General features: G+C 60.7%; 2 protein-coding genes and 1 long non-coding RNA gene across 4 annotated transcripts; 1 reads left to right on the forward strand and 2 right to left on the reverse strand.

Moving 5' to 3' along the window:
- Positions 1–9,500: 9,500 nt before the first annotated feature.
- Positions 9,501–12,056, reverse strand: LOC309839341. The gene is made up of 3 exons (XR_014298501.1): positions 11,921–12,056; positions 10,946–11,003; positions 9,501–9,623 (listed from the first exon to the last, which is right to left on the reverse strand). It is a non-coding gene; the product is annotated as an uncharacterized lncRNA (long non-coding RNA).
- Positions 12,057–12,646: 590 nt separating this feature from the next.
- Positions 12,647–17,784, forward strand: EOLA1 (endothelium and lymphocyte associated ASCH domain 1). 2 transcript variants are annotated; one of them, XM_082681733.1, is made up of 4 exons: positions 12,647–12,677; positions 13,613–13,684; positions 15,944–16,224; positions 16,979–17,784. In XM_082681733.1, the coding sequence occupies exons 3-4, from the start codon at positions 15,972–15,974 to the stop codon at positions 17,200–17,202; spliced, it is 477 nt and encodes a 158-aa protein (XP_082537859.1). In that variant the 5' UTR covers positions 12,647–12,677; positions 13,613–13,684; positions 15,944–15,971; the 3' UTR covers positions 17,203–17,784. The 2 variants fall into 2 exon arrangements, with proteins under 2 accessions (XP_082537859.1, XP_082537858.1); XM_082681732.1 differs by lacking the exon at positions 12,647–12,677 and adding an exon at positions 12,746–12,908.
- A 773-nt stretch (positions 17,785–18,557) lies between these two features.
- LOC309817642 (heat shock transcription factor, X-linked member 3-like) lies at positions 18,558–19,956 on the reverse strand (the record flags this gene model as incomplete). The annotated part of the gene is made up of 3 exons (XM_082646907.1): positions 18,558–18,693; positions 18,815–19,053; positions 19,483–19,956. 3 exons carry the CDS (start codon positions 19,954–19,956, stop codon positions 18,558–18,560), a joined length of 849 nt encoding a protein of 282 aa, XP_082503033.1.
- Between the last annotated feature and the right edge of the window lie 2,367 nt (positions 19,957–22,323).

The following is a 22,323-nucleotide window of genomic DNA, read 5'->3' on the forward strand; positions in this document are numbered from 1 at the left end:
GGCTGTGCAGAATGTAAGCTGAGCTAGAAAATTACATGTACCAGTTGGCATAATTCTATTGTTTTTGTTATTATTATTCTTTTGCTGGGCAGTAGCAGCAGCAGGACAAGAGTGAGAGCGAATGGAGAGGGCCCGTGAGAGAGCAGTTCGGGTGTGAGAGAGCTGCTTTCAGTCAGTGAGTGGGATCCTGAAATTTAAGATGTTTGAGGTGGAGCAGATCCTGATGATGAAAAGGTCTAGGATGTGGCCTTGAAGAGGGGGGTGCTGAGGTGGAGAGCAAGAGAGATTGTCAAAGGCAAGGAAGAAGTTAAGGAGCTGTGAGTAGCACAAGCTGCCCAGGTAGACACTGAAGAGTCGCCCAGGATGATGGCAGGACTCAGGATGCCAAGGAAACCAGGGAGCCAGGTGCCCGAGTCTTCAGTGAGTGAGGGAGAGGGACCAATAAGTGCTGTGTAACCACAATCTTAGTGGCTGTAAGTAGCACCCATTTATCACCTCATAGTTTCCTTGGGTCAGAAGTCTGCGTGCAGCTTAACTGGGTATTCTGCTCAGGGTTTCACAAAGCTGCAATCGATGTGTTAGCCAGGGCTATGTTCTCATCCGAGGCTGGGTGTCCTCTTCCAGCTTACTCAGGTCGTTGGCAGAATTCAGTTTCTTGTGGCTGTAGGCTGAGGTCCCCATTTTCTTGCTGGCCATCAGCCAGGGCCGCTCTCAGCTCCTAGAGACCATTTACAGTTCCTTGCCAGGTGGCCCTCTCACAGGCGCTCTCAGGCAGTGAGAGCAGAACATATTGGTCTATTGGTCAATATTCCACAATCCCCTGCCACAGCAAAAGGATGAGGACTCAGGGGAGAATTCAAGGCTTGTTTCATTCCAGATCTGGGATCCTCGGACGGGCACTCCTCGAGGGCAGGCTCTGCCCCTTCCATTCACTGCTGTATCCGCAGGGCTGGCACTATTTGTTGGGTTTTGAGGGATCACTGGGATGACACGCATGACCAGAATTACTTGGATGAGAAGGCAGAGCTCACCCTGCACAGAAAGGCAGGCATCACCCTTGTCTCTGTGGGCATGTGAACTGAACCTGAAAAGGAACCTGATGTGGGCTGCGATTGCCACCACATGTGCTGGATACCGAGGGCCCTGTTCCCGGAAATGGCTACCTCAAGATGTGCTGGATTGTCCTCTAACTGCCTGGGGAGGGCCAGGTGGATGGAGCTGGGTCTGGGCTGCCCCAAGGTTGATGATACAGCAGGAATAGCCTGGTTTCTAGCTGGGAACTCCCGGGGGAGTGAAGGTGAATTGGATCACAACCAGAATCTGATTCTGTTGAAGTAAAGCCTTATGGAACATGAGGGGGCAGAAGAGGGACTGGGCATCACTGCAGCATTGACATTTGCTGAGCTCCTGCCCTAAGTCAAGGACTTTGTAAGGTGAGATGATTCTCTCATTGTGGAAGAGGTTGGTCCCAGGCCCATTTGTCTCTGGACATCTTGCATCATCCCATGAACAATCTTTCCTTTCCCTTCTCTCTACTCTCTTTTTCCTTCATTTTCTCTTCAAGCCCAGACTTTTCCATCCTGCCATTCATTGACTCAGCGAGCATGGCTCTGGATGGGAGGACAGGCCTGTAGCTTGGAGCAGGCAACTCTAGGGCTGTCAGAGCCAGGAAGTGCAGAATTTCTAAAAGCCTCCAGCAGGGCCCGCCCAAGCGCTGGTGTTCGCTGGCGCTACTTCATTGGTGATTCATGTCCTTAAAATAATATATAGATGAAGCATACACTTAAAACAAACTACAAATGCCTAGCCAGATCTTTTTTTTTCCCGCCTATTTGAGCTGCATGCATCCAAATTGAGGAGGTTACATTTGGTCACCCCCTTCCTCCTGGTTTTCCCCTTTCCTCTTCCATCTAGGGAGGATTTCGGCTTACTCCCCCAGACTTAAGAGCCTCAGGGAAGGGAAATAATGAGACCTCAAGGAGGACTCTCACAGCTGGGGGGCTTCCTGTGTGAGGTGAGGGGCTGCGAGCCAGCCCCAAGCCTGTCTGGCATCGCACACCTGTGCTCTTATACTCCGACAATCGGGTGTTTCTTGCGAAGGGGAGCCCACAGCTGGATGGCCAGGGCAACCCCCTCTCCCTCTGCACTTCTGCAGTCAAAGCCAGGGGACAAGTGGAGCTGGGAAACAGCGTAAGGCTTGGGTGACATTCCTCTGGGGCCCCTCTCATACTTGTGCCATGAAACACACCTCAGGCGCGAATGGGTCCATCTACAGAAGGAATAGCTAAAGATGGTCCGAAACGAGGCCCTTTTCAGGGGCGGGGAGGAACAGAAGTGTGGAAGGAATCTTTGGTGGTACAGCGAATTAGCATGTGCCTCATCAGACAGGTGTCCTCACGCAGTTAGTAGTTTATACCAGAAAGGTAGCAAGGGGAGCACAGGCTTGGTGAGGAAAAGGAAGTCCTCATTTTAGATGGCACTAATAATTTTAAAATAAGTAAAAGGGATGAGAATTTCAATTCTGCCTTTACTAGGATGTCATTTCCTTATACACTGCAGGCTGTCATCTGCATTTTACTTGAAGAAATGTGGCATTTGGGAAGCAGTGGACGTCACCCCTTATGTAATCCGTGTGATGTGATATTTCTGTAACATCATTTAAAAGTCTATCAATATGGGAAACTTCTGTAAGAGTCTCTAAGGGACCAATAAAAACACTTGGGTGGAAGGCATACCAGAGGGGATTCTTGCTAAAGGACATGTGTTCACAGGCAAACCACAGCTTGCAAAAGTCCTTAAAGCTGGAATTTCTCTCCATTGAATTTTGGAGCCCAAGTGTTGCCTTTGAACCCTGGGTAGGAGCAAAAGCTTGAAACTCCCGGTCCTAGCCTTCACCTTGTACCCCGGCAGAAACCACCAGCTGCCCAACGTCACTGCCCCCGACAGCTTGCTGGCCTCCAGCGGGCCACGTGGCCCCCACCTCTCTGAGTGGTGGCACGTGGAGTGGTCACATGATGGGGCAATTAAATGAGCATGGGCTCTGCCTTCAGACAGATGTAATTTCAATCCTAGCTCCACAGGGTGGTCCTGACCCGCTGCTAAACTTCCCTTGGCCGCATCAGGAAATGTGAATTCCCACAAAGAGACTGCCTAGGGGTCTGTTCCCAGTGTCCAGCAGGTACTCAATAATCTGGGGCTGTGGGTAGCAGGTTCTGCCAGTGGAGTTCCAGATCCTGCCCTACGTGGCCTGCCCCAGCTCTAGCCTCCCTGGGGCACAGCTGCAGCGACTGCTGGCCCTCCTGAGTCCCACACCATGGCTCGTGAACTTCAGAGAAATGCCAGCTGGGCCAGTGAAATGCTTCCAGTTCTGAAGCCGCAGCCTGTGGCACAGGGGACTTCAGCCTTACTCAGGTGATACCCACCCAGTTGCCTGACAGGCTCCAGGGAGCAAGTGGGGCATCTTCCTGGTGCCTTGTTCCTGGCACTTTGAGCAGAGCAACTCTGGTTTCGCATTTCCAGTGTAACTTGTCTTCTACGTCAACAACAAGCTGCTTAAAGAACCAGTTCTCAGAACCCCAGAGGGACACGACAACAGGCTGGAGGCAAGGTAGCATTGAGCACTTTTTCTGCAATTGTCAGCCGGTGGTGGGGCCCAAAGGCAGGCAAAAGACCCCAACATAATTTTCCTGCTTCTCTTCCCCATAACATCTTTGTGCACCAAATTCATTCCAGCCTTTCAACTCATGGAATCCTCCCTGCTGCCTCAGGGACTGTGCACTGTTACTACGCCCAGCATACAGATGTGCAAACTGAGGCTGGAGAAGGGTCAGCACTGGCTCAAGATCTCACCGCCAGCAGAGCTGGAACTTAAACCCTAAATAGCCTCTGAGCCATGATGGCCACGGTGCCAAGGACAAACCCAGCCCAGGGCATTGGTCTGGGCCGCTCAGCCCTGTGTGTGAGGCTGACCACCATGCATCCTCATGGGCAACCAGGGTACATGGAGAGTCACCAAGGCACAGAAGCAGGGGTGGGCAGGCAAGAGAGAGCTTCCAGATCATTGGCTGGCAGAAAACCTCAATTTTGCTCAGGGAAAACATGGACTTTGCAATTTAGAGTCCAGGTTAATCCTAATAATATAATTAGTTACTAAGCATGGTGCAAGTGAGACGTCGGTGCTACTCCCTGAAGGCATCTTTCCATCCTGTCCAAAGTTAACAGACAGGCTTCTCAGGGACAGAGGGGGCCACCCAGCAGAGCAACTAGCACCTGTGGCAGCACAGCGCCCTTTCCCTCCAGCTGCATTTCCCCCTGGGCTCTTGGGAAGTGTGCTATGAAAGCAAGGCAACTGGGTGAGCCTGATGCTGCCGAGCTCCGTGTCATCACCGAGCTCTCAAAATCAGAGACTCCTAAAGCACAAAACACACCAGAATTGTGTGGGGGACGCAGGCTTTGTGGGACAGCACTGGGAGATGGCACAGCGCTCGGGATTTCCTGAAACAAGACAGTGGACAGGTTTTCAGAGATATAAACAACTAGTGGACAAACACACTTTCCAAGAACGCTTCCTCTTTTTAGCTCTAGGTTCATCCCATTTCTCCCATGGAAGACCGTGGTTGGTGCCAAACGAGATTCCACATCCTGATGCAGTTTGACAGATGGTGGGGTATCTAGTCATCTAGGTTGACCTGGGGCTTGGGCCTCAGTCCTGCCTGTCCCAGGGAGGGCATCCCTGCTGGCCGAAGGCTGGAGGAAGGTCACACACCCAGGAACCCTGGGCCTCTGTCAAAATGTTGGTTCTTACTGGTGTTAATATCACATGCGCACAACGCTTCGTCCAAAAGCCTTGGGGGCCACGTGAGTTTCAGGATTCATGAAGATGATGGGGACACAGAGCATATATCAGTGACACCCTGGCAGGGTCTAGCAAACACGCTGACTTCTCTGCAGTGAACCACATGACTCTTAACACCAAATGGGATAAATAAAGAAAAATTCAGGATGCTATAAATAGCTTTGTGGCATCATCCATTTTTGGTTTTACCACCAAAAGGGTTTAGGTCAAGCTGGTGAAAACACTTTTGGTTGCCAAAGCATCATGGCTGATGGAATCGTGGAGAGCAAATCACAGACCCGTATTTCCCAAGGCAGCAGGCTGACGTCAACTCCCACACAGTTCAGGGAAGCTCCTAGCTTCAGTGATTCCTGGCGCTGCTACAGCCCCTAATTCTCAAACCCTGTCGGATTGACTCAGTTCACGCTGCCTCCTATTGTGTCCAGGGGCCACTATACATCTTTGGTCAAAACCTACCCATGGCCCCCAAGTCCCCAGGCCATATCCTGTAGGACCTTTGGGACTGGAGTCCGATAGTCACTGTTCTCTTCCTCCATTCCAAGCTGGAGGCTTTTCAGTGTCTGCCTGTCTCCCAGCTGCAGGTTTCAAGGCACAGGCCTGCTTTCCCACACTCTTTCTAGCCTAGCAAATCCTTCTTGGGAAAACAGAGACGTCTCTTCAAACACTATTCGTAGTAGGTGCTTTCTGGTTTACAGATTGCTCTCATGTGAATCATCCCGTGTCATCCTCACCCCCACCAGACAGAATTTAAAAAATTAGTCCTTATGGGGAGACTTTCACATTATGCCTGTCCTTTAGACGAGGAAGTCAAGACTCACAGAGGTAAAGTGATTTGCTTAGACTCACACTCCAGCAGTGGTGGGGCCGGGGATCAATCGCAGGTTTGTGACGGCAGAGCAGAGCTTGTGCTTCCTCCCACGCTGCTCCCTGTGGACGACAGGAGCCTGCCCAGCCTACCTGGGTAGCTCTGCACACACACTTCCCTCTACAGGCAATGAATGAAACTTCACAGCACATCAAAATCTCTAAAACTCCCATGCCAACAATCGCTCAGAGGACCTGAATTGATGGTGTCAGGCTGGGGCCCTCCACAAACTCATCTGCTCCAGCCACACACCTGGACTCAGTCCCCTGAACGTGTCTGGCCCTTCCAGGGGGCCCGTCCCCCATCTCCCAGCTAAGGAGACCCTTCTCACTTCAAGACCCAGCCCAGACGGCCCTCCTCCCTGAAGCCCTCCGCAGCCCCTGGCTCTGAGTCAGGGCTTCCCCGCTCTTCACGTTGCCCTCCTTCCGCCTCGGTTCAGACTCTGTGCTTTACAGGTCTGCCTGGAAGATGCCCCTCCCCCACCAGCCCTGAGTAACCCAAGGGCGAGTGGACACCTGTGTCCCTGCACAGTCCAGGACCCTCTCACAGGACGGACGTCTGCGGACTTAAATGGGCTTTGCCTTCTGACGCCTGGTACCCAGATCTGCCCTCTCCCATCAAGCTGCGCTGACACCGATGACGCTGACAGATGGCCAGTCAGCCAACGCCCTGGAAGCACGTCCCCTGCCCAACCCAGCGGTCGTCTGATGCACAAGAAGCCAAAGCACCTCCCACCAGGCCGGCCGCAGGGCAGAGCAAGGTGCTGCCCGGGCAAAGGCAGCTGGCGCCCCGTGCGCGCACGCAGCCACCCCTCGGGCACCACTTCTGGGTGTTGGTTCTCCCGGTCAGTCGATGTGGATCGCAAGGCCTCGGGCGCTGCGAGGGCCTGACCACGGGGGCCCACTGCGGGGACCTCTAATGCCCGTCCGTGCTCTGCAGCTCCCCGACGGGCTGGCAGAAACTGTCAGGTCGACATCGCAGGTTGAAGGGACACCCTGCCCAACCCTGCTTGCTCCCTGTCCCCTTAGTGGGTGTGAGTCCCCAGCCAGCCTTTGGCACTAACTCTCTCCCGGGATCAGCTTCCCGAGGGACGCAACCCGAGCCGGCCGGCCCTGGAGTGGTCCAAGGAGCAGGTGATGAGATGGGGTCTTGGTACGGGATTGTCATCACCCGCCTCACTGGCAATGAGGACCCCACCCCGGGGATGGGTGGTGTGCGGGCAGACAGCCCCGGCCGCAAGGCCACAGCCCAGTTGCTAGAACTTTCATGCTAGAATTTTCGCTGGGCTGGCAGGGGGAGAGGAACGTCCTGGCAGGTGAGAAGATCCAAGCGTGCGGAACGCGGGGGGCACAGGGGGAGGTGACTTCTTTGCTTTGCCGACCATAGGGGATGAGCAGCTTAGGGTGAAGAGCAAAGTGAGAAAAAAGGGGGCCCCAGGGTCTCCCCAGTACCTTACAAAGGAGCCCCCATCTCAGGCAGCGGACAATCGTCCAACCCAGGATTCGACAGAAGTGGCTGAACCTCAGAGACGCTGAATGTTCAACCAAGGCACGCCCGTCCCGCCAGCATCGGAAGCCCACCTGGGCAAACCTGCATCCTTGACACGAGGACCAGGGAGACTGGGAGGAAGCCCCAGAAGAGCGGGGCTCCCCAGATGTCTCTGAGCTTCTGAGCCTGAGGCAGCGGCACACCCCTCCCCCTAAAGAGCTGGCGTCCCCAACTCACCCCCGAGGGAGCAAACATGACCCGTGTCCTTCCCCACAGGTGCCCTCCGTCCCAGGAGACAGGGTAGCCAACCGCCCCGATTTGCTGTGGGACCTGAAGCGCTACAAGCAGGAGAGTGCAGGAAAAATGGGGAGAGGTGGTCAGCCCACTGCCAGGCCCCCAAGCAGAGCGAAGTCACCTCACAACACAGGCCGGGCGCGCCAGGCCAGGTGAGGGAGGAAAGGGACGAGCCCCTGCCCTCCCCCGCCGCCCAGGGACCGCAGCAGAGGTCGTGGGGCGCCACTGAGCGGCCAGAAACCAGGGGCTATGACGATGGCCGCCACTGACCAGGAGGCCTGACCCACCGAGCGGGGCAGGTGGTCAGTACAATACGGCTTCCCGGGGGCTCGATGGATGGGCAACCAACCAAGATACAGTCTAAGACGGACACTCAAAAGAGCAAGGACGGACGGCAGGAGGCCGAGGGCAGCCGCCCCAGTGAACAAGTCACGATCCCTCGCCCAGGTTCTGCCCCCGAGCCAGTTCTCAGACGTGGAACCGCGGACCAGGGACGTGGCGGGTCCCCAGCGGGAAGGACGCTGCAGCACCACGGCAAGCAGGCACTGGAATGACCCCCCAGCCCCTCCCAAAGGGACCTCGGGCTCCGCGCTGGGTGACCCAACACCGGGAAGCGGGACAACCAGACAGCTGGAGGCTGGTGGACACCGGGCCCAGCTTGACCCCGATGTGGAAGACGCGATAAACTCTGTCTCTGCGGCCGCTTCAGGAGGACCCCTGGGCTGGGGTTTCTGAGCAGAGGCTGTCACTGGTCCCAGGTACGCAGGGCCATTCCCGAGGGTTTGTCAGTTGGTCTTCAGCAGGGAGAGGCTGCAATCCAGTATCCTCCGGAACCAGGCGCAGGGCTTAGTGAGATGTCTGCCGAGGAATCCTTCAGAACCTGGGATGACCCTTAACGGGAGTGAGAGGATGTAAGGCCCAATGGCAACCCTGCACGCACTCCAGCGAGTAAAGGAGAAACGTGTAGAGAAAGAGCAGGGGAAACACGCCCCAGTCGTGCACTCGCGAACCTTCCTGCCTCCAGGCGATGCCTCATGGGCGTCCCTTGCTCCTGACTCTTCACATCCTCTCTGTCCTTTGTAAAGTCGCCACGGAGAGCACAGGGATACTCAGGAGGCGGCTGAACGGGCCCTACAGGCACAGAGCACAGCAGTCCTGTCATCCAAGCCCTGTGACCACGGTCACGGGATGGCAACGCTCGCTCCAGACTCCCACCCCCGCACCCCGGCCCCACTCCTGAATCTCTCAAACAAGGAAGCTGGCCCCATTCACTGGGCCACGGCCTGATGTCGGGAAGGCCCCCTCCAGCTGCGGAGGGCCTGGGGCCCGGGTCGTTGCCCAGAGACTGAGGACGCTGAAGAGCACGTAGACCCAAGAGCTCAGGAGTGCCGCAGACCTGGAGACGAGCATCTCCCGCCCCCAGCCAAAGGCGATATAACCGTCTGTAACGTGAATGCAAGCGGGGGCATCGCCAGAAGCGCACAGGAGGCCCCCTGTGCTGCGCCACGTTCCCTGCGCAGGCACCGACCCGAGCAGCGGCGGCCAAGTGGCTGCTCACGTCTGCAGGTCCCCTGCGTGCAGCTTCTTCCCGAGGTCCTGCAGCGCCAGTCACTGAGACACAGTCAGAAACACCTGCGGTTCTCAGGCTGGACCCCTCGATCTGGGCCGTGTGGAGAGGGACACGGCCAACAAGAGCTGCCCAGGGGACAGAGGGGAAGGAGGGGGCAGGGGAGCACGTCTTAGAAACAGGCCAGATGTGGGGCGGCAGGAGGTAAACCGGGAGCTGGGGCAGAGAAAACAAGGCCGGCCGTCTTCCTGCAGCTGCACGGCTGCCCCGGGGCTTGCCCTGCGTGAGTCCAGGGCAGGGACTAAAGCCAGGCACTGACCGAGTGACTTACCCAGTCAAGAAGGAGCCCTTTCTCACGGGCAGAGCGCTGGACGCCAGGGCACCGGCTCCCCGGGGACCACCAGCCCCAGGGGGCGGGCCTGGGAGTGGGCCGGCGGGACACGCCCTGACGTGTGGGGCACTTACAGGTCGGAGAGGGTGTAGGCGCATGCCGAGTCCAAAGCTGCCCTTCAAAGAGAGGAGGAAACCAGCCCCCAAGGGGCAGGAGGAGGCATCTGAAACACAAACAACCAGGGCGGGACTAGTACCCGGACCCCGAAAGGAGCTCCCACGACTCGGCACAAAAAGGACACGCAGCTCAGTGGAAAGATGGGCAAAAGGCGTTGCAGAGAGGAAACCAGCCCTACCAAGGAGGACACTAGGGAAACTGAGACTTTGGGTCGAGCCCGTCCCACACCGGTGGTACCCCCAAACGTGCGGCAGGAGCAAACTGGAACCCTCTCCGGGCCTCAAAGACGCAGTTGGGGTGGGGGGCTGGAGGCACCCAGGCCACCGGGGCCGAGAAGGGGACGCAGCCGCCGAGGCAAGTGCCCAGATGGGTCGCAGGGACAGTGAGGTCTGCTGGTGCCACGGGCGGGGGTCAGAAGGGGAAGTGCACTCAGAGCAGGTGCCCTGGGCTCCGAGAGGAGACGATGTCCTGGGGGCACCGCCCCCCAAAGAGCAGTGGCGCAAACGACGAGGACTTCCTAGAAGGAAGATGGGGTGCCTCACGGGGACAGAAGCGTGTCGGGGGAGGAAGCGGAGCTTGGGGAGGAGACTCCCTCCTGGGATGTGGGCTGCGGCCCAGTCACAGGGGCTGGGAGGAAGCAGCAGCCCGAGCAGCGGAAGGCGGGAGCCGCCAGGCTGGAGGCCCGGCTGACCCCCAAGTGAGCAGACAGGAGGGAGAGAAGGCCTGTTCCTGCCGGGACCTTGCTCCTGGAGGGTGTGGGAAGCAGCAGGTGGAGAAAGCGTCACCGGGAAGTCAGAAATCAGATGGTTTGAAGGCTCGGCGCTGACTTAGCTGTACTGAAGATCAAGGCTGAGCTGCAGAGGGGTCCCTCTCCCGGGGGCAGCCACACACCGTCCCACGCCCACCTGCAACACGGCCAGGCCATTCCTCCTGCGCCCGCCCATCCGGCAGCGAACTGGCCTGGCAGCCACTACCCCGGACCTCCCCCGCCCCGGGGGACCTGGGGCTCCCCGCCTCTCAGCACACACGGGAGGGTCAGAGAAGGGAGTCCTTACGGAGCGCCGTCACAGCTGTCCCCCAACCAGCAGCCACCGATCACGGGCCTCTAGCTCACTGGGCAAGTTCCAGTTCTTCAAAACCGGGATTCGGGAGCAACGCCAGCAGCCCACCCACCATTCCCGGGACCCTCCCTCATGATTTGAAACCACTCCGACGAGGTGCTGGGGTGTCTGGACGCAGCTCGCAACCACTCCTGGGGCGACGAGCCGAGGAGGGGACACCGGCATGGAGGGAGTTGGACCTGCTGATCGCTCAGGTGCCCCGCAGCCCCGAGGCCTCACATCCACGAAGGCACCCTCTGCTCCTCACCTCGGGGCCGGCATTCCTGTTTCCTCAGGCTTCCGCAAGGAGAGAGGAGGCCAGCTCGCTGGAAGAGAAAGCAGTGCTCTGTTGAGCCAACGTCCCCTCAGCAGCAGCTGTGGCAGGCGCCCGGCTTACAGGAACGAGTAAGAGCTTGTCCTTGTCTTCCCGGGACTCCTGGAGAGCAGCTCCAGCCCGGGAAGAAGAGCCCAGCGAAGGCAGGCAGCAGGAAGGCACAGGGCGCTGCCAGAACCCCAGACGGGAGCTCCTGACGCTCGCGGCGGGCGGAGAAGGGGACGTTACAGCTGTGCCTGGGAGGAGGACAGGAGCTCGCCAGGACAAGAGGAACCAGGGCTCCAGGAGCGGGAACCGCACGTGCCGAAGTGTAGAGACCCGCAGAGCGCGTGCGCGCGCGCAGCGTGCACGGACAGCACAGGCACCCAGGGTGTTGGGCGACAAGGACGGAGAGCTGGGGCCGCCCGAAGGCCCTCCCAGGGCACCAAGGAGGTGTTGGGGCTTAAACAGGAGAGGGCTCGGCAGGGTCTTCAGCCCGGGGTCGATGAGGACAGATGTGCGGTGTGACACGGAACCGATGGCCTGTGGGGCACCCACTGGAGGAGGACAGACAGGAGGCGTCCCGGCCGCTGGGGAGACTCAGGTGACAGCAGCACCGGCCCTAGGTCATGAGGCCTGAAGTCAGCCAGTAGCAGTGGGGACACAAAGAGGAGCATTTATTCTCATCAGGCACTTGGGAGGCAGGGACACCGGACTTGGTCACCAAGGAAATGGGAGGGAGGGCTGCCTAAGCAAAGCAAGGAGGAGCAGAGCCAGGTGGGCGGCACTGAGTGGGCTGAGGCCCCGCCCCCCCGTCCCCCCACTGGGAGGAAGAGGACAGGAAACAGCTCTGAAGGGGAACTTGGCTTTGTTTGGGACATGCCAGGTCCCAGGCGCGACAGGAAACCGACTGAGAAATTTTCTTCTCACCTCAGAAAAGGCCAGATAAAGACTGTCCCTCAGGACTCGGCCAGCAGTCGCAGGGTGGCTTGGACGGGAGGTGGCCTGGGCATTCAGCCCAGAGGTGCAAGACTCAGCCCAGAGGCCCCGCCCTCTCCCCCTCCCTCCCCTCCCCCTCCCCTCTGACCCCCTCCCCTCCCCCCCCACCCCGCATCCCTGTCCCCTGGGGTCCATTCTGAGGCTCGGATTCGGTCGCTAAGGACCCTGGGTCGCTTCCACTTTGACCCTTGCCGACTGTTGCGGCGCGGACTGGACGCCTAAGGCAAGGGACTCAAAAGGGCACTGCCTGGCCTCCGCCACTGAGCTGGCCTCGCCCACCCTCCATGGGTTCCCAGGGGCCCAAGCTCCATCCCGGTCAGCTCCGCCCCCGCCCCGCACCTGCCCGGCTTTTTCCCCAGCTCGGCCCCACTCCTCCTCAGTTCTGCCTCCTTCGCCAGAAGCTCCTCCTCACCCAGCTCTTTCCCACACTTCCGCCCCAAATACTCCTCCCCCCGTTCCTCCCACCTCCGCCCTGCCCCTCCCCCAGCTCCTCCCCAGCTATTCGCCACAGCCCCGCCCCTTCTCTTCCGACCCGCTCCCCCGCCCACTTCCTGGTCCTCCTCTGGGTGCCGCTCCACGCCGCCGGTCTCGAACCTCCGAGCGGCCTGGCCTTCCGTGCGCCGCATGGCCTGGCGGCTCCTACTCTGTCTCCTAGCGGCCGGAGCCTGCGGCAAATGCGCGATTGTTCGTAAGTGCGTGTCTACGTGCCTGCGTGCGTGCGTGCGTGCGTACGTGTGGACGTGCATGCGTTCACCCCGGAAATAAGGAGCGTCAGCGCTTGCGGGCGCGGCTACCTGTCACCGGTCCCGGTTCCCCGAGGCGGACGACCGTCCTTCCCGGTGGCCGCAGCCGGGCCGTCCCACCGCGCCCGCGACTCGCCCCGCCCACAAGGAGCCAGGACCCGCCGCGCCCGCGGACGGTACCTCCGGGCGGGAGTTTCCCGGGATCTGCGTCGGGGAGCGCGCGCGGGGCGGCCGAGGCTGCACCTTCCTGTCCCCTCCACCGCCACCGTCCCCGCCCCCCATCCTTCCACGTGTGTGTCCCGCGATGCGCTGGTCCACACGCACCAGCCGCCCGCAGTCCTGCCCCCCCCCGCCTCCCGCGGGCACCGCCCCCACCCCCCAGCCCCCACAACCCACACCCCACCCCCCACAACCCCCACCCCACCCCACACCCCACCCACCTCCCTGCCCTGCGGTGCTCAGCTGCTTGTCCACGGCTCCCCTCTCGGTGGGGCCCAGCCAGGAGTCCATTGAGGGTCACGGACTGTGGGGCTCTCCAGATCCTTCCCGCGTGGCACTGTGAGGAGAGGTGTCGTTTTCTCCTGTTGGATGCGGGAGCTGCTGGGCTGTACGGTCACCGTCACTCCTGTGGGATGGGCTTCTGTGCTGCGGGCTGAGGCATCGTGGGGTCCCCGACCCAGCCGGGCGGGGACGGAGCCGTTGCCTTGATGAGCAGGACCAACCCTGAGGGAGGCGGCACGTGTGTTTCTCATCGGTTGGGCCCTCCTGGGTCCTGGTGGTCTCCGGTCCCTGCCGAGAAGAAGACCGTTGTGGTTCCTTGGCCGGCATTGCTGTCTTGTGGCTGATGACTTTTCTCCTTGTCCCTCTGGTTCTCGTGCAGGTGAAGACACCCAGACAAGTGGAAGAGTGTTTTCTCCTCTGGCCACCAAGCAGGCACCCTCTGCGTCGAGAGGTAGGCGGGCACTCAGCCGCCTTCTTCCCGAGGGACTCTCCCCAGGGATTCCGCCCGCACGGTTCGGGTCCCGTGGTTGTGATCTGGTGGCGCCCGTGAGGAAGGGGCTGGCTGAGAAGCTGAGTGGCGGAAACCGCGGGCGAGCCTGGGATCCAGTCACACACCCCAGTAGGAGCCGGAGAAACGGCCAGGCCCCAGGGACTGGCCAGCCTCCCTCGTAACTAACCCAAACGCAGTGAGGAGGGCGACCCTTTGTCACCCATCAGGTTGGCAGAGGTTAAGCGGGGTGATGATGCTCGGGGGCCCGCCAGTGCGTGAGGGCACGGCAGCCTCGCCCGTGGCTGGCAGAGTGTACGTGGGGGAGCCTTTGCGGAAGGCCGTTTGCTGGCGTGTGTCAGCATCTCGGGATGTGTGCCGTGTGACGCGGGCCTCCTCCGGCCCGGGGCTTCAGTTAGCGGGTGTGTGGTCGTGTTGAGTGTCTAGAGGGGCAGAAAGCGCCAAGCAGTCTGGGAGTCCCCATCGGCGGGGGAAGAGTCAGTAACCTGTGGGACAGCCGACGACGGGGTACCGTGTGGGCGGTGAAAATAGGACAGAGGGAGACGTCCAGACGTGAAGCAGTGTTCCCGAGGTGCTGTGAGCGGAGAAGTCATCCCCCACCCCCGCGTGGAGAGGTGTCCAGGACAGGGCTGACCCTCTGTGATCGCTCGCCCGGGCAGTCGTGTCAGAGTCCCACGGTCTGGGTGGCTTGAACTACAGAACGTATTGCCTTGCGGTTCTGGAGGCCAGAAGCCCGAGATCTAGGTGCCGCCGGTGGTGGCTCTTGTGGGGGCTGTGGAGGGAATCTGTCCCATCCCGCCCCCCTCACTCCCGGGGCTCTGCTGGCTCTCCTGTGTGCCGCTCTGTCTCTAACTGGCCCCTTTTTGTGGGGACATCAGTCCTGTTAGAGGAGGGTCGACCCTAATGAGCTCATCGGACCTTGATCACCCCTGTGAAGACCTTTGCTTTGTAGGTAGGGTCACACTCTGAGGAACTTGGGGTTGAGATTCCAGCACGTGAATTTCAGGGGCACGGTGTGACCCCTACCACTCTCCAAAGGCTCTGAGGTAGGAGCACACGTGGAACGTTCCAGGGATGGAAGGAAGGCCTTCATGGCTGCAGGGAGTGAATCCAGGGGCGAGGAGAGCAGGCAGCCAGGGGGAGGAGCCAGACCATGTGCGGCCTCATGGGCCCTGGAGAGAAATGTGTCTCCGCTCTGCTCGGGGAAGGAAAGCCCTGGAAGGTCCTGGACTGGCTGCCTTTGCGGCCTTGTCCCCCGTCCTCACAGCCACGTGGAAGTGGAGGCTCCGTGCGGTGCCGTGACCCGGCTGACTTTCAGGCCCGCGGCTCCCCTGCTCCTCTGTCCTCAGCGAGCAGGGACCCTCCCCCCACCACCCAGGTACAAGGAAAGCAGGCGAGGACGGGGGCGCGTGGAGTCAGGTCCCCTGGAACCATGCGCTGTCTCTCTGTCCTTCGGCGCCTCCTCAGCTGCAGAGCGGGGTGACGGTAACCTCCCGGGTTATTTGAGGATTGAATTCTATGGTCCCTGGATGGTGCCCGTCCCAGGTCCTGGCGTGGAGACGGAACGCGCACCAGTGCCGGTAGTTCCTGCCGTCACGTATCCTTTCTCGGGCTCCGGGCCGGGGTGGAAGCGGTGGTGCGGGAAGGGGTGGGAGGAGGGTGGCTCCCAAGGCGCGCGGGGAAGAGACACCTGGCAGGGCCATGTGAGAGCCAGGCCGTCCCCAGGGCCGAGCCAAGGTTGGTTGCCAAGGATTTGCACTCAGCAGCCCTGGGTAAGATGCGGGATCCGCAGAGCATGGGCAGCAGCAGGGCCAGGGAGCTGCGGGGCCGGGGGCAGGGGAGAAGCCAGGCCCAGGACTGTCCCTGTCTGTGCCGGGAGAGGGCCAGAGCCCGGCCACTGGGCTGTGAAGCCAAGGGGCCCTCCCTCCCTCCTCTCTGCCGCCCGGGGCCCAGTGCCCTCTGTCGTGGAATTGCCCACACGCCTCTCTCTCGCTGTCCCGGCCTCCCTTGTGAGGTCCCCGCGGACTCCATCTGATGGACGGATCCCCCCGGTCGGCACCCCCTGTCAGCTGACGGGCGCGGAGACGGATGGAAGGGGCTGGCGCCCGGGGGGCCCACGGGGCTGAGGTCAGGCCCACGGGTCATGAGCTCGGAGGCCGGCACGTCAGGCTGCTTGACCGTTCTGGTTCTGTGTTTCCACAGGCGCGTGAGGCCCTGGGAGCTCTGGGAGATGAAGTTCGGCTGCCTGTCCTTCCGGCAGCCTTATGCGGGTTTCGTCTTAAATGGGGTGAAGACCCTGGAGACGCGGTGGCGGCCCGTGCTGAGCGGCCAGCGGCACCGCACCCTGGCCGTCCACATCGCGCACAGGGACTGGGAGGACGCGGCCTGGAGGGAGCTGCTGGCCGGGAGGCTGGGGATGAGCCCCGCGCAGATCCAGGCCTTGCTGCGGGACGGGGAGAAGTTCGGCCGCGGAGTGATAGCCGGCAAGTGACGATCGCCTCCCGGGGCTGCCCCCCAGGGTCTCACCCGGGGCTTTGGCGTCTCGTTTTCTTTTGAACCGGTCGGTGTGGGGTTAGGGTTCGTTTTCCTGAGGCACCTCGCCTTCGGAGGGGCCGGGAAGGTCCCCTCCCCGCCACTCTGGGCCTCAGTCCCCCTTTGTGCTCTGAGAGGCAGAGGCGGGTCCGGCTCTGCCCGTGGCGCTCGCCTCCATGTGTGTCCGTGTGCGCGCCGTGGCAGAGCCCGCGGGAGGCAGCACGGCAGCCAGAGCTGCGTGTGAGGGGGACCTGGGGACTCGGGCTGCCCGCCCGGCTTCACGCGCCCGCCTCACCCCCGCTGCCCGCCGCATCCTGAGGAAGTCCCCTAAAGCCCCCGGCGGGGGCAGGTCCCGCATCAACCGCTGGCCCCCGGTGGATCGCTCAGGGACCTGATTGCCCGTAGGCCCCCCGCAGCGGCGGCCCGGGGCCCTCCTGACCTGTACCTGCTGCCTGCAGCGGTCGGGCCTTGGTGGGGTCGTGGGGGACCAGGCCTCTCCTTTTCATTGCTCTCCCTCCCTCCCTCCCTCCCTCCCTCCCTCGGCCTCGCCCCCAATTCCCTGAACCGAGGTTGGCGGGCGCGAAGTGCTCGGCCAGAGGGACCCAGTTCACCCCGGGTCCCCTCGATGACGTGGCCTTGGTCTCTAGCGGTCGTGACTTTGAATCACCTTGTTCTCCATCTGTGTGCTTGTGTCTTTGTGCACAGGGCTGGTTGACATTGGGGACACTTCGCTGTGCCCGGAAAACTTAGGTCCCAACGAGGTTGCGGAGCTGGAGAATCAAGCCCTGCTGCCCAACCTGCAGCAGAAGTACCTGACTGCGCTTGCCAACCCCCGCTGGCTGCTGCAGCCTGTCCCCGGGAGAGGCGGGAAGGACGTCTTCCAGGTGGACATCCCCGAGCACCTGATCCCCTTTGGGCAGGAGGCCTGACCAGACTGGGCTCTCGAGAGGAAGGTGACCGAGAGACCGGCTCATTGTGCCACCGTCCACTCGCCTTCACGCCCTGGACGTGCACGTCTGGTTCGGTCTGAATCGGCCCTGCCCCGGGGAGCGCTGCCCGCTCCGTGCTGTTCACGGAAGCAGACGTGCCCACCTGGTGCAGGGACAGGGGTTGGGACTCTCCTCGTGCGATGCCGCTCTGGGCTCAGCGACAGAGTCTCGAGGACTTTGACCTTTAGGAAAAGATGGCAGTGCCACTCGTTTTGGCCCTACTGGTTCTGGGTGGTTGAGAGAGATGTGTTTTGAGGGGACCAGTTAGCGTTTTCCCCTCTTTGGCCTGGTCAGAACTCCCAGATGTTTGGACCGCGTCTGGGGAACGAACGATGGGGGAAGGCCGGTGGCGGGCCTCGTGCACGCGGGAGAGGACCGCAGGCCCAGAAAGAGGGCGCGGTCTGTCCTTGCAGGTGACCCTGGCCCTGTTGTAAAGCGTCCCTTGGCTCACGAAGCGTGTGTGTTAACGTGCTGCCCGGCCACTTCACGTCCGAAGACAGGCTCCTAAATACAGCTCTGACGGCAAAGTGAAAAGGGCTGGCGCTCGCTTTGTGGAAACCTCTTACTTCTCTGGGGGGTTTGGGGCCATTTGTCAGCAAGCTTTCTAGGGGTTGTCACCTCTGAAGGTGCTGGGCTTTCCCCCAGGTGTCGGCTGGGAAGGGCCCGTCTCTTCTGAGGCAGACGGCAGTGTGCACGCCTACCTTGGTGGGTGGGATGGCCCTCCTTTCCGGCGGGCCTCTTTGGGAGGCCCCTGGATGGTGGGCTGGACACACGCTCAGCTGCGGGTCAGAAACTTCTGGCATCGTAGGGGGACCCAGGAGGAGGCTCCTTCTGCTTCAGGATGCATGACTAATGGAAGGTGACACCCCTGAGGTCAGGAGCCAGGCTGTGCTGCCTCCTGACTAGCAGGCAAGGCCCAGGGACCAGCCTGTCCTGGGCTGGCCTCAGCGCTCCCGAGCCACGTCCGTGGCTGAGCGTGGGAAATGCTGCGGCTTCTAAACGAAAGGGGGCGGCGGGGACCAAAGCCTGCCGGGGCTGTGGGTTTCCAGCCTCGTCGGGCCCGTCCACTGAGATGTGTGACTAGTACGGACAGTTAGAAAGGACACAAGACTCGCACTTCTCGTTCGATTCTTCATTTGCTCCCGTGGACCTTGGCTTTTCTTTATTAGAGACAAAAGTAGGTTCTTGGTTATGAGATGGGGCTTTTTGTGTGTCCCCAGGGGCCTGCGAGCTCAGGGATCACAGTGGTCCTTGCACTGTTGGCGGAGAGCACGCCTGCAGTCTGAGGAGCCCCCCTACTCCTCGTCCACCTCAGGGGCCTTGTTTGGGGACGTAGCTAAAAGGGCCCCCGGCAGGAGGGAGAGACAGCTGTTGTACAGAGACATCTCCGAGCCATAAGCCGGGTAAACCGTGGGGCTGGCGGGCAGTTCCCTGGCGCCATAGCGGGGGCACAGAAGTGACATTCCAGGGAGTGCCCTGCCCGCTCAGGCCGCCCTGCTCACTGGGGGCGTGGTGTCCCCTGGCCCATCCCGCTCCACCGCTCGTAGAGCACGTGCTAGAGGACAGGAGAGGCTGGGTAGCGCTGGGCCCCTGAGCACCTGGGGCTTTCTTCTGGGTGGTGGAATCGTTGTAAGGGATTTGTGGGGAGCGTCTAGTGGCAGCCACCGGCTTCTTTCCCTTCGGGGCTGTTGCACTGGTCCCGGGCTGATCAGTTGCTCCCAGGTTGCATTTTCTCTGAATGTTCTCGATGAGCAGAGGCTTGTCTCTCTGAAAGTTGGAGTTGCAGAAGATCTGAAATGAAACGAATCACTTTAGCCATTCTGGGAGAAAATACCCACTCCTCCCCGCCCACCCCCGTCCCTCATAATGGTCTTATCTGACTGTGGAGAAAAGGTCTCTTTAAGTTCCTGGCAGGTTATTCCGCCCTGGAGTGTGCGCTCCCTAGAGCTCCCCGAGGCGAGCCTCGGTCGAGGTGTTACTGTCGCTACCTGACATCTCGTGGCCTCTCGAGAGGGTCTGTAGGCGCACCTGCAGGTCCCCTCTAAGGGGCTGTGGCTGAATACCACAGGCTCTACTTTCTCATCTTTCCTTAACTACCTTCTCACGTGAGGAAACTTATTCTCGGAAATGAAACCCGTTCAGCACGTGGCCCATCTGGCCTCCCCGGGAGGTGTTCGAATAACAAGAGAACGTGGGCAGCGGAAGGGCTTTCTACTTTACCATCAGCCTCTTCTTCCCTGGAGAGCGGCTGGTCAGGCGTATTTTGCTGAATCCGTGCCGCTTCATTTGGCGGATGAAAGTCATCAAGCTGTCTGTGTTGAAAATCCTGTCTGCGCCTCTGCGGTGAAGAACCTCCCTCTGGAAGAGGTCTTCCTCGACGATCACCATATCTCCCTTGTCATTCCAGCACACAGAGGTGAAGGCGGGCTCCTCCGCCATCGTCCAGAGCTTTCTTGGGAGGGAGAGCTGAAGAATACTCTGGTTGGCCACACCGTAGTCTGCGCCCTGTGGTGGCGGGTTGTCTTGGGAGACGGGATCTGGGCTCTCGGCTTGGTCGCCCTGCTTCTCCGAACTCTCCCGTGAATCCACGTTGGGATGCGGGGACGCACGAGAGGGGACCCACGTTGCTGGCTCTGCGTCAGCCGATGGGCCCAGCATGGCTGTACACAGCTCATCGCTGCTCTGACTAGCCATGGAGCCAGTCTGGATTGGGAGCATTCTCCACCTGAGACCGTATGACTGAACTCTCAGGGCAGAAATGCCTTGGACCAGAGCGGGGATGCCCAGTAAATACTGTCTGCAAGATTCTAGAATCTCGGTAGTGGGGCAGCCAGCCGCTCAAGTCGCAGTCTTCTTTATTGTCACGTGATGTCACCGAGGCGGTCTGGAGAGGGAGCCCTGGCCAAGTGTCTTTTTTTCTAAAAGCCTCGAAAAGTGTGGTTCAAGTTCCCGGGAAAGACTTCCGTCTGCCGCCAGGCACCTTGTTTCAAGGGGCCAGGCCCCGGATGGGTTGAGAAACGTGATCCTGTCTCCACTCCCATCCCTTCATGCTGGCTTCCGATGTGCTCAAGGGCCAGGCCCTGGCGAGGCGTAGCTTGGCTGCCACTGAGACCACAGGGATCACGTGGGCCCCTGGCGACTGTCCCTCCCAGAAGATGGGGCTCCCTAGCGGGCTGGTTGGCCTAGCCAGAGTCGGTGCCCACCCCCCCCACCCCCATCCCCCTTCCGGCTCTGGTCGCTTGCAGCTGTTCCTGCCAGCTGGCCGGTCCCGCTCAGATGGGCCCAAACAAAGGGTCCTGATTTCCTGCCTCCCAGGTCAAGCTGTCCCCAGAGTAGGGCTGTGCGCGACCTCACATTCAACTCGAGTGTTCCCCAAGCACCTCAGACACAGCCCTGCCCACGATGCCGCGTGGGAGGGCATAGCCACGTGCCCTCCGCTGGGCATCGAGCCTCCTTTTGGGCTCTGCCTGCCCCCAGACCCCATCCCTGTGCGGATCACAGAGGGCTTGTCTTCAGCGTCCATTTCTTCCCGTAGAAGCCCTTCTCATGGCCCAAGAGCGCTCACTTTTGGAACACCTGCGTGCGTCCTTTTCCCATCGCCTTCCCAGACCGTCGGATTCAGCCTCCCTGGAGGCTGCCTCGAAAGCCCTGTTTCCTTTCCGCAGTGGGGTGGTTTGGCTTCTGCTCCCCCCGCTCCTGGCCTCCCACGTCCACCTTGGGTCTCCGTGGGTACTTGCCCTTTGAAGGACTTGATCTGGGGCTTCGGCGTGTAGCCTGTCCCATTGAAAGCAGGCATTTCACTGGTGCGCTCCCAGGCCAGCCCTGCTCTCCTTCCCCACGCCCGCCCCTGCCCCCCTGCCCCCCACCCCCGGGGCCCTGTCCCCGCTGTTACCTTGAGGATACATGGAATGATTTTGTTTGCTTTCAGCTTCGACGCTTTTGAACGGGCCTGCGTGACACGGACTCAGTCCCAAGGAAATTTCCTACTTGCCGACCTAGACGTGACCGGGGGAAGCCCCCGTCCACGTGCATTTGGAAGTAGATGAGGGTCTGGGTGTCGGACGGGCCGAAACGCGAGTGAGAGTCATCCGTCTTCACCGCAGATGGGAGGATAGGACGGTGGGTTTGGTGATGCGCGTTCTCTGGCCGTTGTGGGCGACTTTGTCCTTCATAGTCACTGTGTAGCGGACAGAGTGGCACCTTGGAAAGGCCCGTCTGCGAGGATCCTAGGTCCCTGTCCCAGCTCTGCCACTAAGCAGGGTCATCTGCCCTCTGTGAGCGCCACTGCCCTATTTCTGAAAGGGGAGAGCTAAGAGGGTGTGCAGGAGGATCGCCCGAGGTGCCTTTCAGCCTAAGGACTGGCATCCTGGATGGAGCTCCCGGGCCTAGATTCGGGCCTGCTCCCTGGTCTTTATGCTTCTAAACTGGTTTACAAAGCATTCTTCAGGTCAGTTCCTCCTGTAGGGACATGACCTCGGAGGCTGCGAATTGTGGTGGAGGCCGTCGGTGGCTCCTCAGAAGGGGCCCAAAGGCTGGGGCCTCCTTGGGCCCAGCCTGCCTGTGTGGCCTTGCCTGCTGCCCCCCTCCTCGGGCCCTCCCTCGCCCCCTGGGTCCCGTAGGAACTGCCTCCTTCCTGGTCCCCCTCCCTGCCAGGTGCCAGCCGGGCCCCGGCAGTGGGTTTCTGTGGCACCGTGGGGTCTTCCTCAGCCGGGTCTCGGGACCCTTCAGCTGGGCAGGCACAAGCCCTGGCGACGTCCAAGGCCTGCCTTTGCCAGCCTCGCCCTCCAGCCCCTGCCCTTGGCTTCCGTACCCTGATGCCCCCAGCCCAGAGGCCCCCCAGCCGCTCCCCTCCCTCGCTGCCGCCAGGGTCTCGGGGTGTCTGCCAGCGTTAACTTCCCTCCAGTATCTGAGGAGGCTCCTGCAGGGGCCTTATCCCGGTAGGCACTGGGGCCTTACAGTCAGTCCCAGGCAGTCTCAGTCCCTCCCTCCCCGTGGCTCAGCCATGAGCAGCTCAGCCGGCCAGGTTCCCGTTGGACAGGAGGGCCCCAGGGCAGGAGCAGG

This window comes from Grampus griseus, assembly GCF_964374135.1.
Source record: "Grampus griseus genome assembly, chromosome: X".
Taxonomy (NCBI): Eukaryota; Metazoa; Chordata; class Mammalia; order Artiodactyla; family Delphinidae; genus Grampus; species Grampus griseus.